This window comes from Mustela nivalis (genome assembly GCF_964662115.1).
Source record: "Mustela nivalis genome assembly, chromosome: 2".
Lineage (NCBI taxonomy): Eukaryota > Metazoa > Chordata > Mammalia > Carnivora > Mustelidae > Mustela > Mustela nivalis.
The window spans coordinates 16,835,762-16,852,564 of NC_139021.1; the positions used below are offsets into that span (position 1 = coordinate 16,835,762).

Consider the following 16,803-nt stretch of genomic DNA (forward strand, 5'->3'; position numbering starts at 1 on the left):
CAAATATATGAACATTTCAGCCTCCTGGCGGTTCAGTTCAGGTTTTGCGGCCAGATGAGTTCAGACAAGATTGGATTTTGCCATGAAGTGAGTTACTTGAAAACTTCCGGATTTCTGTATGGCTAATGAGACACTATTTATCTATTTCATGTAGTTCATAAGAGACAGAACAGTTCCCTTACAGCTTTTTGAAGATAACTAACTGCACTGAGATAATCCCGCAGCAGAACCAGATAACAGATGAGAACAACAGACAACAGCAAAAGCCGCAGCAGCTGTAGCTGACTTGGTTATAAGCATTTGTTATACCAGAGCAGGTGCTAGGTGCTAGGTGTTCAGTGCTCTGTATAAGCGATCACATCCCATCCTAGAGTCAATCCTACAGTACCTGCTGCTCCCATCTGCATCCTACACACAAGGTAAATAGCTCGTCGAAAATGCTGAACAGGAATCTACTCAAGACTTTAGACGTAACTTCTGTCTGACAAGAAATGCAAATGAAAGAATAAGTTAAATGACATAATGATGAATGAATAGTTATACTTATTCAGAATTTGGGGCATTTTCTAGGACAACTAGCCTGGTTGCTCTCAAAATAAATAAATGAATAAATGTCATGGGATAAATGGTAAAAGGCTATTTTATTTTATTTTTAAAGATTTATTTGAGTGGGGGGCATGTGTGGGGAAGGCAGAGGAACAGGGAGACAAGAGAATCTTAGGCAGACTCCCCACTGAGGGTAGAGCCCAACGCAGGGCTCAATCTCATCACCTGGAGATCATGACCTGAGCCAAAATCAGGAGTCGGATGCTTAACCAACTGAGCCACCCAGGTGCCCCAGTAGAAGACTATTTTAGATTAAAAGGAGCCATGATAAAAGGAGACTGTGCACAGCATCATTTGTCACCTTGTATCTCTCTCTCTCTCTCTCACACACACACACACACACACAAAGTCACAAAAGTTCTGTTTAAAATAAAGAATCAGAATCTGGAATAAAAACAAAGATTTAGTAAAAACTTGGTAAGAATAAAGTTTTACTTTAAGATTAGTTTAAAATTACTTTCTATTTTCAACAGAATAAGCCAGGAGTGGCAACAGTCTGGCCCCTTCAGCTCTTGTATAGCCCAGAAGCTAAGAACGGTTTTTACATTTTAAAATTATTTCATTGTAGATGGTTATATAAGTACATACATAATATCCTCAACTTTGCTCTTGGTCTGTAAAACCAAGAATATTTATTAGTGGGTCCTTCGAGAAAAAGTTTGCAGGTAATGTACAGACTAAGATAGCCTATTATTCTAGAACAATATACCTATATGCATACTCCATATTCTACATATGTTTTCTTTATTTTATTCTCATATTGCTAACATTTGGAGTCTCATCTTTTAAACTAAGATGTCTAAATGACCAAGCAAGGTTAGAATTGGCAACGATCCAGCATCTAGTAATTTTAACTTCATGGTAAAAAGAACAGATGGTTTTTGTGTCACTGTTTCATAACTCTGTTTCCATTGTGGGTTCAATTCCCAATGTGTTCTTCTTTTGAATTTAGAATTCAATTTAATGCTGAAGCAATTAAAGAAGAAAAGACCTACTAAGATATTTGGCCTAAACCCCTAAAGAATAAGGTGGCTACAACTTTTATCTCTTTTTAATTATTAAAGGCAATCTAAAGAACTCTGAGATTTCCATGGAGACTACAAAATGCATTTCTGGTTGACATGCACTGTTAGCTGTTCACATTAACGACCAAGAAATTAAAAGCAATACCGCATGGACAATATAACCAGAAGCAACAGAATGAATCACACGGGAGACTCAGACGATCCTGAAAACAATATTAGGCTAATCAAATGGAAAAAGCAAAATTAAGCCTTAAAGGCAAAAGAAGTCGTTATTTTTTTTAAAACTGATATATGCATACAAAGGAATAGAGATCAACAATAAAAAGGAATGAACTACGGGTAAGTCCAACACCATGCATGAATCTCAAAACCATCATGCAGAAGGAGAAAAGCTTTACAATTACCATTTCTGACTAGTTCTCTGTTTGAAATTTTAGGACAAAACTTATCTACGGTGGAAAGACATCAGGATAGTGCTTCCCTGGATAGGGAAAAGAGAGAACTTTCTCGAATAATGAAAGTAATAGGTCTGCACAGGTTACAAAAGTGTATGTATTTGACAAAACTTAACAAATGAATACTCAAGATTTGTGCATTTCATCATATATAAATTCCACATCAACAAATACTGAAACCTAGTCAATTAAATTCAGGCTGAAATATTTTTGGGCAAGTATACTGACGTCTGCAATTCACTTTAAAATGAAAAAAAAAGGGACGCCTGGGTGGCTCAGTCGGTTGGGCTGCTGCCTTCGGCTCAGGTTGTGATCCCGGGGTCCTAGGTTCAAGTTCCACATCCAGCTCCTTGCTCGGCAGGGAGCCTGCTTCTCTCTCTGCCTTTGCCTGCCACTCTGCCTGCTTGTGCTCTCTCTCTCTGACATATATATAAATAAATAAAATCTTAAAAATAAAAAAAAGAATAAATGGAGGGACAGAAAGATGGATAGACCCAGAATACAGTCTAGGGACATAAGTACAGTAAAAGATAATAAAGGAACATGTTAAGGGCAGAATCTAACGGAATATATGGGTTCACTGTGAAATTCTTACAAATCTACTCTGTTTGAGTTTTTTTTTTTTGACAGAGAGGATCACAAGTAGGCAGAGCAGCAGGCAGAGAGACAGAGGGAAGCAGGCTCCCTGCCGAGCAGAGTCTGATGCGGGGCTCGATCCCAGGACCCTGAGATCATGACCTGAGCCAAAGGCAGAAGCTTAACCTACTGAGCAACCCAGGTGCCCCTATGTTTGAAATTTTTTTAAGACAAAAAGCTCAGTAGGTTATAAACTTTAGCCACAGGCAACATCTTCATTCCGATGGGCCACTCCACTTTGCGTGTTACTGCGTTACGAGAACACAGCTATGTGGGACAAAGTGAATCATTCATTACTCTTATGTCACCTATAAATCCTACTGACCAAGAAACTAGTCCGAGAAGCACAAAAGGCCAAGATGCACCCCACCTCCACTGACCTTTTGGATACCCACAGACTGTCGAATATTCAGCTTTCTTTTCCTCTGAAAGGTATCCAAGTCCCACAGCTGGGCCGTGTCAGAAGAAGTGGTGATGGCGTATCTCCCGGAGGCATGCACGGAGATCGAGAACACGGACGACTCATGTCCTCTCATCCAGCTAACCAGCTCCTTGCTAACTGTGGCAGAAAGTAGAAGTTACACAGGTAGAATACTGTAGCTCATCCCAGCCCGGATTCACTGATGGCTGGTATTTATGAGACACCTGCGCTCACATCTACAAAAGAAAAAGCCAGTAGAATAAACGCACCACGGAGCATATAACATGCCCGTCACCAACATGCGAGGTGACGAGGCCAAATGAGGAAGGGCTTAAGAACAGCTTTCAGAGGCGCCTGGGTGGCTTAGTGGGTTAAGCCTCTGCCTTCCGCTCAGGTCATGGTCTCAGGGTCCTGGGATCAAACCCTGCATCAGGCTCTCTGCTCAGCAGGGAGCCTGCTTTCCCCCTCTTTCCACCTATCTGCCTACTTGTGATCTCTCTGTCAAATAAATAAATAAAATCTTTATTTAAAAAAAAAAAAAAAAAAAAGAACAGCTTTCAGTGGGACAGTACGGAGTCTGGACTTTCCCTTGGGAGGCGTAGTTTGGTGTAGAAGAGCAGCATATCTGGTGTGTATTTTAGACCGAGCACTTCGAAGACAGGTGGTGGATATACTGGAAAGAAGGCAGAGATGAGACAACTGATTTCTTTGTTGCTGTGATAATCCAGGAAGGAGACAAGGAAGGTCTAGAACTAAAAACGTGACAATGGAGAAAGGAACAAATTTGAGAACTATGAAGGAGAAATGCAAAGGACTTTGTGATCAAATATAGGTGTTGAAATAAAAGACGAGAGGGGCGCCTGGGTGGCTCAGTGGGTTAAGCCTCTGCCTTCCGCTCAGGTTATAGAATTTTAAGTGATGTTAAGTGATTTTTAAGTTCTCTTTTCATTTTCCTGTGTTTCCAGATTTGCTGTGGTAGGCAAGTTTTACTTTCATGATCGGAAGTTTTTCCTCCAGAAAGAAGAAACTGGGGAGAATAGTCCGAAAGCAAGATGTAAATCTGGGAAACATTAAGATACAAAGTAGGTCAAAAATGAAAACAGAGGGAACAGAGAGAAGCCGCTGGGGAGCGAGCAGTAGTTTCCCAACACCGGTCTAAAGTCTGGCATTAGTTAATGATCAATTTTTCATTGGTTTTCAGTGAAATGAGAAAAATAAGGATAATGAAATGAAGCTTAAATTTAAAGTACTACTTTTTAATCGAGGATTATATCTTTCTAACTTCTTTTATGTTTAAAAAAATCTCATTTCAGGAAATGCAGTTCTATTGTTTTTTCCAATGTCATTTAGCAAAATTAAAAGTTGACAACCCGTGTGAGCTGTTCCTCTACTTTTTCCTTTTCATTGGGTGAAAAATCCCAAAGTCCAGGGACCACTCCAATAACCCAGGAGGGAGCCTCGTAAGAAGCCATCGGGAGAGTAGAAGAGAACGTGGAGAGAAGAGCAGGACACGGAGGCCCTGCCCTGAAGCAGAGTGCTCAGCGCTACCGAGAGGCAGAAGGGCAAGTGCAAAGAGGGTTTCAACAATCAGAGATCGCTAAGGACCTTAGAGGAGCAGGGAGTGCGGGGAGGAAGAATTCTAACTCGGAATCGGCCGCTGGAGGCTATGAAGCCGGGGCTTTAGCAGTGAAGAGGAAGGTACTCATGGAGTTGGAGACAACATCACTGGTGGGGGAAGGGGCTCAACACCCAGAAGAGACTGAAAGAAGAGGGACCTGAGAAGAGAGAATCCGAGGGAAAATCACAGATGAGTGTCAACATTCAGTGTTTTAGACTTTCTGCGGCAGCAGCTTCTGTAACCGAAAACTGGAGGCGGCGGTTTCAAGTCCATTGAGAGAGAACAGGTTTAATGGTTACCGTTCTGCCGACAACTACACAGCGGAATATTACATGCTGATTTTAAAATGCTGCACAGATTTTTAACGAGGTTAAGAAGATGATTCCACCAAAGAATCTAGAAAGGATGGTCACGTGTTTGTTAGAATGTAAAAGAGGGGGCGCCTCAGGTGCTCAGTTGGTTAAGCGACTGCCTTCGGCTCAGGTCATGATCTTGGAGTCCCAGGATCGATCCCCGCATCAGGCTACTTGCTCGGCAGGGCGTCTGCTTCTTCCTCTGACCCTCCCCCTTCTCATGCTCTCTCTCTCTCTCTCTCTCTCTCAAATAAATAAATAAAATATTTAAAAGGGAAAAAAAAAGGAATGTGAAAGAGGTGGGCGCCTGGGTGGCTCAGTTGGTTAAGCCGCCAACTCTTGGTTTGGGGTCAGGGCATAACCTCAGGGTTGTGAGATGGAGCCCCCCATCCGGGGCTCTCCGCTCAGCAGGGAGTCTGCTTAGGATCCCCTCTCTCCCCTTCTGTCCCACCCCCTCCCCGTCTGTGCCCGTGCACTTTCTCTTTCAAATAAATAAGTAAATAAATAAATAAAATCTTAAAAAAAAAAAAAAAAAAAAGAATGTAAAAAAGGTATATGCAGAAAAACCAGACTGGAAAGATAGGTCCTGACCATAAAAACATGGACCAGTGCATGGGTCCACGCACGGGTCTTTAACGCACAGTGAGAGCAGAACAGCGATGAAGAGAAGAGCCCCCGGAGCTAGGCTTCCAGCTTAGGAATCCTGCTCCCCTGCTTACATGCCGCAGGACCTTGGTCAAGTTAGTTCTGTGCCTCAGTCTCCTCATCTGCAAAATGGACATAACACTATCCCCATCCATGGGTCTTATGACAATTAAAATTAATATGTATAAAGTCCACAACAGTATACCTGGCAGAGAGTAAACACTAAGTGTTAGAACACATTACTATGCTTATTATCTTAAAGTTTTTTTTAAACTTTTAAAACTTTTTTTTTTAAACTTTTAAAACTTTAAGCGCCTGGGTGGCTCAGTCATTAGGCGTCTGCCTTTGGCTCAGGTCGTGATCCCAGGGTCCTGGGATTGAGCCCCGCACCAGGTTCCCTGCTTGATGGGAAGCCTGCTTCTCCCTCTCCCACTCCCTCTGCTTGTGTTCCCTCTCTTGCTCTGTCTCTATCAAATAAATTTAAAAATCTTAAAAAATAAATTATTTGTTAGAGAGAGAGTGAGAGAGAGCACCCTGAGATCATGACCTGAGCTGACACCAAGAGTCGAACGCTTAACCAACTGTGCCACCAGGCGCCGTGGTTATTATTATCTCTACATATTCTATCAATCACTTTAATCACATGAAAAAACAATACACTTGAGATATCTATTTTCTTAAGAGGTTCAGTTTACAGAACTCTAAGTTCTCTAGAACTAGATGAAGTGATGTATCATACATAGGCTATATTAAGAAGGTTATTATTCTTGTACCGAAGGACTAAGGAGCTAGGGCTTCAAAGAAAGGTAGGGCTTTTGTCCAGGCTCCTGGGAGGCAATCTCTAAACCCCCAAAATTCCCCCAGTGATGGGGTGTCTCTGTTACTAATGGCAGGTCCCTCAGGCAACAGCCGCTGGCTTATCTATGGAGAGAACCTCAAAGTGGGGGCTGCCGCATGGGAAAGGCCAGCCATGGGAGTGACTGGTAGGCTGGGCTTTGGGGTCACGTGATATCTGCCTACCCTCCAGAGGAGGGCTGGAAATTTGAGTTCAGACCAGCGGGCAGTAATCCAATCAGCCGTACCCATGTCACGGAGCCTCCATAAAAAGCCGCAGAGCTCAGGGCTTTGGGTGAATTTTCGGTTTGGCAATACTCTGCATGGACAGCCACTCACGGACGCTAGGAAGGGAACATGTCCCTGAGGATAAGGGCAGCTTGTCTTCTGGGAGCCACCCACGTTGTGCCCCACGCACCCTTCCTCTGGCTGCTTTTAATTTGTAGCCAGCCGCCGCATTCAAACTATTATTGCGAGCAGAGTGCTTTCCTGAGTTCTGGGAGTCATTCCAGTGAATTATCAAACCTGAGGGTAGTTGTGGGAAACCCTGGGTTTGTAAACAGCTCATGTGATGTGAGGATAGTCCCGGGACCCCCAAACTTGCAGCTGATGTCGGCAGCGAGTGCAGACTGTACAGACTGGCAAACTCCTCGCGGTACTTCCGCCTAAATTTGACTCTTATTCAAAAGATAAAGAGGAGGACTTCTTACCTGTGTCGAAACATTTAATAGAATAATCAGCTAATGCCACAAGGAATTCAGACTTCCTACGGAGATTAAAGGCCAGAGCCGTGCAAGCTTGTGCTGTTCGCTGAACAAGATTAAACCTATTAAGAGATTACCGCATTAGTATCAGAAAGTCTTCCAGCAGTCATCAATTTTACATTGGAGGAGTCCTTAGAGAGGAAGAAAATGAAACCCAGAAAAATGAACCCTCATGTTGGGAGGCCAAGAATGGATTACCGAGAGTGCTGTCCAGCATGTACAGGAATCTGGAATTTACTTAACAGGTTTTAAGCTTAGCAGAATTACGACCAGCCAGGGCTTCCGGGAAGGGGATTCTGTTGGCAATGGCAAATGGATGGAAAGATCATGAAGCAAGCCACTACGGAGCAGGTCAACCAGTGCTCCGGGGCTGACGCGGAAAGGACAAACAGGACAAGGAGTCAAGCGGGAGAAGGGCTGGTGACACACTGAAATGAGGTAGAAAGGGAGGAATCTGGAATTTGCTCACGTGCAAAAGGAAGGTAAGAAAAGAGTCATGATTAAGAGATCAAGTGAACTAACATGCTGATTGAATGAAATAACATATGCTAAGTGCTTAGCAGAGTACCTGGCACACAGCTAGAGTTTAATTTACTATAAAAAAAAAAAAAAGTTTTCAAGATTGGGCAAAAGAGGGACAAGTCTGGGAGGTAGGAAATAAGTCTGGTTTTAAATACATGAGTTCAAGGCCTTTAAAAATTGTGCTATCCTAGAAACAGAGTGCGGGCCAGAGCTGTGATTTAAAACCTCCTAGGAGCCATCTTGAAAAAGTAAAAAGAAAAAAGGCAAAATTAATCTTAATAGCACATTTTACTTAATATGTACTTATTATCATTTCCACATTGAATCAATAAAAAATTACAAATGAGATATTTTACATTCTTTTTTTCATATTAAATCTTCCCAACCCAGTGTGTATTTTACACTAACAGCACATCTCAATTTGGACTGGCCAGCTTTCACGGGCTCCGGAGCTTGACACAGCTAGTGGCTAGTGGCTACCGCACCAGACAGCTTAACGTAGAAGATATCCCGTACGTAGTAGAGGTAGATTTGGGTTAACAGTCTTTGCACTGCAGCTGAAGCCTTGGGCTTGGTGCTGCTGAGATTATGAATGAGGACATGGAAGGGAGCAGGCCAAGGACAGATGCCTGAGCAGCACAGTAAAGGGGTAGGCACTGGCAGAAGAGTCAGCAAAACGAGGGGGGGCAGGAAATGATCAGAGAAGTAGAAAATTCAGGAAAGAGCTGACCCTTGAAGCAAAAGAAAAACATTCCAGGGAGGAAGTAGAGATGAGTATTAGTAAGATGAGAATTGAAGAGAGACGAGTGAATCAGGCAAGTAAGATTTCCAAGGGACCCCAGCATGGTGGGCGTTAGAATCAGATGGGCTTGATTTCAAGTCTCAGCTCTGACACTTACTCCTCCGCTCAGCTGTGATTATGCATAGACAGAGAGAAAAGGGACAGTGGACAAAATAAGGGAGGAACACTCATCGAGCCACGTCCCAGGGGTAGCTACCGATCGAGATTAGCATGGGAAGAAATTAGGGTCCCTTATTTTATGAATAAACTGACCACTGGGACGGCCAAATATCTGAGGCTGCGCTTGGGAAGGGGAAGGGAAGCTGGAAAGTGTCTGTTCCTCATGGGTTGGGAGGCCAGGGAGTCGAGCAAGAGTGGGGTCGTACCCAAGGAGACAAGGAAGCAGGCAAAGACAAGGAAACTGGAGGACAGTGGGAGAAGTAGTAAGTGCTGATGAGCAAATGAAGAGGAAGCATCATTGATGCGGACGTCCCTTATTCAGTAATGGAGTCCCTCAACACCAATTTGTGTTCTCTTTAGCAGTGGGAACAGAGAACCGACAGTTCTATGAATTTAAGATTGAGAACGGGCAGGGTGTGTTAGGCAAGAATAAAAAGTGGGAGAATTGTGATGGTTATTTTTTTGGTAAGGAGTGGAAACAATGATTAACATACCTAATAAATCATAGAGAAATTAATTACATACGACCCCTTCTTTCCCTGAACTATTTGAGGATAAGTTAGTGAGATCAGGATTCCCATAAACAAGAAAATTCTCCCATAAAATTACAATACAACTATCCAAATCAGGAAATCCCACTGATCTGTTACCACCACCTAATCCTCAGACCCCCATTCAGTTGTGCCACTGGTCCCCAAGAATGTCCTTTGGGGATCAGCCCAGATGCATGCCTTTACTTGTCATGGCTCTGGTCTTCCTCAGATTGGAATAGTTCTGGTTTTTCTACAATGTTCATGACCTTGACCCTTGGGAAGATGACGAGCCATCTTGTTACACAATCCCTTAATTTAGCTCTGTCCGTCTGATGATTCCAGGTGCCCTGTCCCTGGCTGGAATACCACAGAAGGGACAGTCTGCTCTTTCCGCTGCTGTCAGGGGGCACACGAATTTTGATCTGTCCCACTACTCGTGTCATCATTTGATAAGGTAGTGTTTGCTCGACTTCTTCACTGCAAAATTCATCTTTTCCCCTCTATAATTAATCAATATTTTGGGGGGAGCTGCTTTGTGACTGTGCGAGTATCCCTTCTCATTGAACCGTTGTTCGATGACCGAATGAAGTTCTAGATTTCTATTTTACTCAATGGGTTATGACCCCTTACTATCATTTATTTTGATACTCAAATCGTCTCCAATATGGCAAGGAGAGCTTTAAAGCTGACCTTAATGTCCTTTGGACACTCTTTTTTAAAAGAATTCCTCCTTTCTGGCTACAAAATGTTCCAGGCTCACCTGCCTCCATCCTGAAACTGGCCGTTTCTGCAAGGATCCCTGATTGCTTTTAGCAGAGCGTGGTATTTAGAACAGAACCAGGCAATGAATGTATTCATTGCTACTGGGGGGTTGTTGTTCCCAGGTCCTGTAAACGGACAAAGCTAAGAAACACATGTACCTATAATGCATTCACTCACTCACACGCTTCTATTTACCTCTATGTCAATATATTCAAAACAAGCTGTGCGCACAGATATATCCCATTCCAATCCAGTACCCCAGGGTTTGTTCTTGTTCTCTGCCTTTCTGTATCAGCAAATCCCCTTTCCCGTTGTTAGATACCTGGCCTCCATCATCCTCAACATATTTACTCACTTGATCGGAGCCTCCGGTCTTTCCCATGATTGCCCCATCCCCCACACAGACGCCTTCTGACTCCGGCAGGCGGACCTGGTTCTCCCACGCACCCCCCACCCCCACCGCAGGCATGACTCCCTCCATCAATCCCATCTCACTGCTTCTGTACCAAACTGCTGAGCAAAGGGAGAGGTGGCAGACGAGTGCGGATCAATTCTTTAAAGCTGCCAGATGCATAAACTGCGACAATAACGTCCAAAGGAAATGGTGCTCTTTCTAAATGGCCCGACAAAGTACCAGATGTTGCTAAGTGAGCAATAGTAAAATTTTAAATTTAAATAACAAGCTACTAGAGATATTGTGCAAACTGGAAACTTGAATTCTCTAAAAAAAAAAGAAAGAAAGAAAAAATCTAACCATATATTCTATGCTTTCCCACTTTCTTCTGTCAGCATTTATGACAGGATTTTACAAGGTACCTGAAATATAGTAAGAACTTGATGAATCTTGCTGAATGAATAATTAATAGGAGGTACTAAAATTGGCAGTAAATGACTTGTTAAATATGATCTGGATCAAAGGTGTCTGCTCACCTGTTTCCATACAAGTCAAAAACATAGATATTTCCTTGATGGTCCCCAGCAATTAAGCAATCACCTGAGCTGTCAAAAGCCACATTCAAAAATCGCAAGACTTTGGGAAGGTAGTCAGAAGAGCTGTGAATGATGTTCACGATAATCCTGTCAGAAGCAAACAAACAACATACTTAATTCTATGTCAAGCATTACTCACAAAAAACACGGTAATTTTTATGGTAATTTCACTAATTTTGAAGTTTCCTGCCTGCCCATTCTTCCCTCTCCTGCTACTCTCCTAGAAGCCATCCTAGTGATTTCTGGAAGCCATGGAGAAAGTTATTATCCAAGTGGCTACTGTGCATACAGATTCATCAAATACTTGAAAACCCACTATGCGTCAGATGCTACCGAAGCTGCGACCTGAAAGTAACAGATGGACACAAGCCCTCTTCTCAGGGAGCTTTCAGTTTCGTGGTGAAGACAGATATTGAAAAACACAAGCACACATATGAAAAGCTTCGTAAACTGTGATTAAGTGATAGACAATAACAAGATATAAGAGAATGTATTTTTGATTGAGTCAAATCGCTACATGAAGCAACAAACACATGCTAAAAACAATGATGTAATAAGTGAAAAGTAGTTGTTTTTTTTTTTTTAAAGATTTATTTATTTGACAGAGATCACAAGTAGGCAGAGAGAGAGAGAGAGAGGGAAGCAGGCTTCCCGCAGAGGAGGGAGCCCGATGCGGGGCTCGATCCCAGGACCCTGAGATCATGACCCGAGCCGAAGGCAGCAGCCCAAACCACTGAGCCACCCAGGTGCCCCGAAAAGTAGTTTTATATAAACCACAAGCCACGGCATGTAAGAAAAATTCCAATTCAATATCTTCATTTTAAAATACCTTAATGAAATTTTGTAATATAAAGTGTTCCAAAGTGAACTAAGTGTACATGAGTTTTATTTTTGGCTATATTGGTCTAAAGGTACTGGTTTTTTTTTGTTTTTTTTTTTAAGATCACGTACCATGTATCTGTTGAAAAGAAACCTGTTACAAAACTTGGAGCACAGAATGAATAACTTCTTAAAATAGTTTATGTGTGCCTATTCAGGTCACAAAGACCAGAATAATCCCCTTCTTTGTTACAATAGTTTTCTAATCATGAACATTTTTATGTTAATTGACCTTTTGTGAGTTTCTGAACTCAAATCTTAGAAATGTCTATCCTCCTCATTATTTTTCATTAAAAAAAACTAAATTGGGGGCGCCTGGGTGGCTCAGTGGGTTAAACCTCTGCCTTTGGCTCAGGTCATGATCTCAGGGTCCTGGGATGGAGCCCCACATCAGGCTCTCTGCTCAGCAGGGAGCCTGCTTCCTCCTCTCTCTCTGCCTGCCTCTCCACCTACTTGTGATTTCTGTCTGTCAAATAAATAAATAAATAAATTATTTAAAAAAAAACTAAATTGAATTAAATGTATTAAACATTTTCTTCAGTTTAAACATAAGGCTTTTCACTGGGTGAAACAGCAAAATTCTTACGATACTTCATGTTTATCAAGTCCTGGACAAAGATTCTTTGCTTGACCAAAGCTTTAGTTTGGCTCCTGAACCTTCTCAGGGGCACTTCTCCATCTATGGGCTTCCTTGTAAAATCTAATTTTAGCACAAACCCTGTTCAGTCTGTTTAATTAGAACCCCTGATCATCCTTGGTAACTGATCAGTTTCTCATTCTCCACTGGCTCCCAGCTGACATCCAGTCATTTTTCTTCAAGAATCTCTTTTAGGCTGGTTTACCCAGAACTCCCTTAACCTAGATATTTCCTCTTAGTGATTTTCCATCTCCTGCCTCTCCCCATGCTCCTTGGCAGTACATCCCCACTCACCCAGCCTGTAGCCGGAGCTGAGCCCAGTTCTATACTGAAGTCTCCTTTCCTCTATTGCAACAGAGGAATAAAATCTGTTTTTACTTCAACTACTGCCAACCTCTGGTTTTCCTCTGACATCCCCAAAGGGGAGAGGGTGAGAATAAATATAGTGAAATGAGTAATAATATCAATGTTCCCAGGCAATTAAAACCAGACAGAGTGAACCACTCTTCCTTTGGGTTTTATTTCTATAACATTTACTATGTGTGTGAGTTACAAAATTATCTGATCATTGTTCAAAATAAGAAAAGAACAGAAAAACACTAATAAATGAAATTGATTATAACTCTACCATCTAGATAATAATCACAATTAATAGCAACATCCCACCCCTCTGATTTCACATAACGCACACATACCAACATTTATTTTAGAACTGTCTTTACCAGCATTTATTTCAGAACTGCCTTTCAATTGCTCACAGGTTGCCTGACAGTTTCTCAGGCCTTCAACATAATTAAAAGATCAAATATTTACCGAACACCAAGATGCATGAGACACTGTTTAATGCCCTAAGATGACCCTGTCTGGTAGGAACGATTATCTTCACCTGCAGTCTTGGTGATTAACTTGCCCAAGGTCACAGAACTAGTAACTGGACATTTACTTCAACTCAATCTCTGCCCCTTGTCTCTCTTGAGACCATAGCAATGGGTTTTGATGAACAAAAAGAAAGCTGTGGTTTAGTGGAAGCGAATAACATTTCCATAAAATTGTTTCTTTCCTTCCTTCGATCTTGCATGTATATCTGGATATTTTATAACAGCAAAAAACAGAATTACTGTGGGTTGGCAATAACATTTAAAACATTTAGAGAGCATCAGAAGTTAGGGTAGTATTTACATAAACTTCAAGTTTGGAAATGAAAATCCCTACTGAAGAATCCCTAACCAAAAATTTTTATTCGATACAATTGATGGGACAGCAGCATGGCTAGGGGGCTGAGAGCAACCAGAAATCAAAGGAGCTCTTAGTACAACGTCCTGCACGGTGGTTCGAGCGAGGAAAGTTGGCACGTGAAGTCTGCTGATTTGTTGAGAAGCTACCAAAGGATCAACAGAAAAATTACCAGGAATAAAAACATGAATTCAAGTGATGCTCCAAAGGCCACGAAATCTTTGGAAATTAAAAGCAATTGCACCAATCTGTGTGCAGCAATTGGAACCAAGATGGCACCACTTGGGGCAAAGGTTTCCGTTAAAGTCTTGAGTGGCTAAGACTCAAACAGATCAGCTATCCGGGACCAGAATGAAAAGGAGAGGCTGGGGAGGGAGGGAAAAACAGGCAGACCACAGAGAACTTCTAGGGCAGTGAAAATACTTTGTATGATAGTACAGTGATGTATACATGTCACTGTATATTTGCCCAAATCCATAGAACATACAACCCCAAAGTGGACCCTAGCATGACTGTAGACTTTGGGTGATAATGCTGTCCCAATGCAGACTCATCAGCTGCAATTAAAACACCTCTGTGATGGGTAATACTGATAATGGGGAGGCTAAGCATATGTGAGGGCAGGGGTATATAGGAAATCTGTCCCTATCAATTTGGCTGTGAACCTAAAACTGTTCTTAAAAAAAAAAAAAGAAGTCTACTTAAAAAAAAAAAAAAAAAACACCATCAGCAGCAGCAGCAGCAGCGCTAACCACCTTGCACTGTACAATGTAGTCCCATGGTCACGTGCCATACACGCTAACGTGTCAACTCGACAAAGCCAGAAGTTTGATATGTTCCACTGCTGTCGCCCAGACCTTAGAAGCTTGGCACAGAGTAGATGCTCAACAAACAGCTGATGGATGTATGCTTGTCTGAATATAAACGATGACTTAAGATGGGTAAGTTGCCGCATTTGGAAGGGGTCGACGTGCACCTTTCCCCTTTCCCTGCACCGTTCTTCCTGAGTTCTTTTCCAGGTGCAATCGTAAAAAAGAGTTACTGAGCATCTACTGAGGGCCGGGAATGCTACGGGACTGCTCCGATCATTCAGGCAGGCAGAACCCCGGTACCCATCCTCTCGTGCACCTCGCCGACCCCTGCCCCATGACCAGGAAGGGTTCCCCGACGACCTCGGCGCCCGGAGCACGGCAGGACTAAGGCTACCTGCCTTTCAAGAGGTCATCCGAGCCAGGGATCCCGCTCAGGGGTCCGAGGCAGAGCCCGAATCTCCCCCCACCCCCGGCCCCTTGCACTCCTCCCCGACATCCTCCCCAACAGCGTCTCCAACGCCTCTGCAAGAACGCAGAGCCGCCCCTCGCCGGCCTCCAGGCCCCTCCGCAGCCCGCCGCCTTTACCCGTCGCGAGCGGCCGGGGAGGGCTTGCGGTGCCATAGCTTGCCGCTCTCCTTGTTGCCCAGGTCTGTGCTCTGCATGGCGAAGCCCACCCGCGGCCGCCGCCGCCGCCACCGCTGCCGGGTGCGCAACCGACCGGGCGCCTTCCCGGCAGGCCCCGCGCTCCCCGCCCGGGAAATTTAAGCTCCCGACCCGGGAGATTTGAGCTCCCGCCCCGGCGTCCGGGAATCCCCGCGACGCCGACCTTTCTATTCACAGCCAATAGGGAGGCGGTTTTCCTCCCAACTCCGCCCAGGCAACCCCTGCAACCCTGGACAATGGAACCGGCCAACGACCCTCTCTTAGACTCCGCCCCTTTTAGGGGTCCGCCCCCAAGCCCGGGGCCCAAAGCCTTCTGGGACTGGTAGTTCTCTGCAGGTGGCGCGGGTCGTGGGCAATCCGCTTGAGAATTCTGCACTCTTGGGGCCTCGCGGGGTTTTAGGTTCCCCACCCAGGCCAATAAAAGTGGTTTTCTCCTGTGGTCGCTGCGTTCTACGTTGCGTTTAGGGATTAAGGGGTCGTAGAGACCACTAATAGAGAAGCATGCAAATGCGTTGAGGATAGCGGTGTTCCTTTTTATGGAGCGTTCGGGCTTAAAAGAACCTCAACAGAGTCTATTCTTGTCCTTTTCACCGTCGCAATTCCTTTTTCAGTTGTAATGTAACAAGAGACGCCGGTATCATGGTGTCTAGTTCACCGGTCATGGACCAGAAAAGCAATGTCATCAACAACCAGTGGCGCTGACATCAGAGTTCCTTTTTGTAAATATTCACTTAGCCCTTCTCTCGTGCCTGCCAGGTATCAAGCGTTCTTCTAAGTGCTTTACGAATATTAATCCATTTAATCCTTATAGCAAACCTACAATGTTGGTAGTACTATTATTCTCATTTTTTGTGCTCTGTGAGGCAGTACATTGGTTTCTTGCGGTTGCAGAAATGAATGACCACAAACTTGGTTTAAAAAAAAAAAAAAAAGTTATTCTCATATTCTAGAGGCCAGAATCAGAAATCAAGGTGTTGGCCCAGCGGCTCCCTCCAGAGGCTCTAGGGAAGATTCCATTCCTTGCATCTTCCAGCTGGTGACTTCCTTGACTTGGGACCACATCATTCCCTTCCAGCCTTCCACTCTCTGCATTGTTTCCAATCTCTCTTGCTTTTCTTTTATGAGAACACATGTCGTTGGACTTAAGGTCCACCTGGGTAATCCAAGATGATCTCTTCATCCCAAGGTTCTTAAGTACACCTGCAAAGACTGTTTTCTTTCTTTTTTTAAAAAAGATTTTATTTCTTTATTTGACAGACAGAGATTACAAGTAGGCAGAGAGGCAGGCAGAGAGAGAGGGGGAAGCAGGCTCCCTGCTGAACAGAGAGCCTGATGTGGGGCTTGATCCCAGAACCCTGGGATCACGACCTGAGTGGAAGGCAGAGGCTTTAAACCACTGAGCCATCCAGGCACCCCAAGACTGGTTTCTAAATAAGGCAACATTCCCATGTTCT

General features: G+C 43.6%; 1 protein-coding gene across 9 annotated transcripts in view; it reads right to left on the reverse strand.

Moving 5' to 3' along the window:
• The window catches only part of TBC1D31 (TBC1 domain family member 31), a 68,708-nt gene extending 53,095 nt beyond the window's left edge, over positions 1–15,613 (reverse strand). Inside the window, exons 1-5 of one of the 9 annotated variants that reach the window (XM_082721755.1) lie at positions 15,272–15,523; positions 11,320–11,470; positions 11,066–11,212; positions 7,304–7,419; positions 3,103–3,281 (exon numbers count right to left, since the gene is read on the reverse strand). In XM_082721755.1, coding sequence (XP_082577881.1) covers positions 3,103–3,258 — 156 coding nt within the window. In that variant the 5' untranslated portion in view covers positions 3,259–3,281; positions 7,304–7,419; positions 11,066–11,212; positions 11,320–11,470; positions 15,272–15,523. Of the gene's footprint in view, positions 1–3,102; positions 3,282–7,303; positions 7,420–11,065; positions 11,213–11,319; positions 11,511–15,271 lie in introns of those variants that run through there. The other 8 variants (XM_082721754.1, XM_082721756.1, XM_082721748.1 and 5 more) reach the window with 8 other exon arrangements.
• Positions 15,614–16,803: the final 1,190 nt, after the last annotated feature.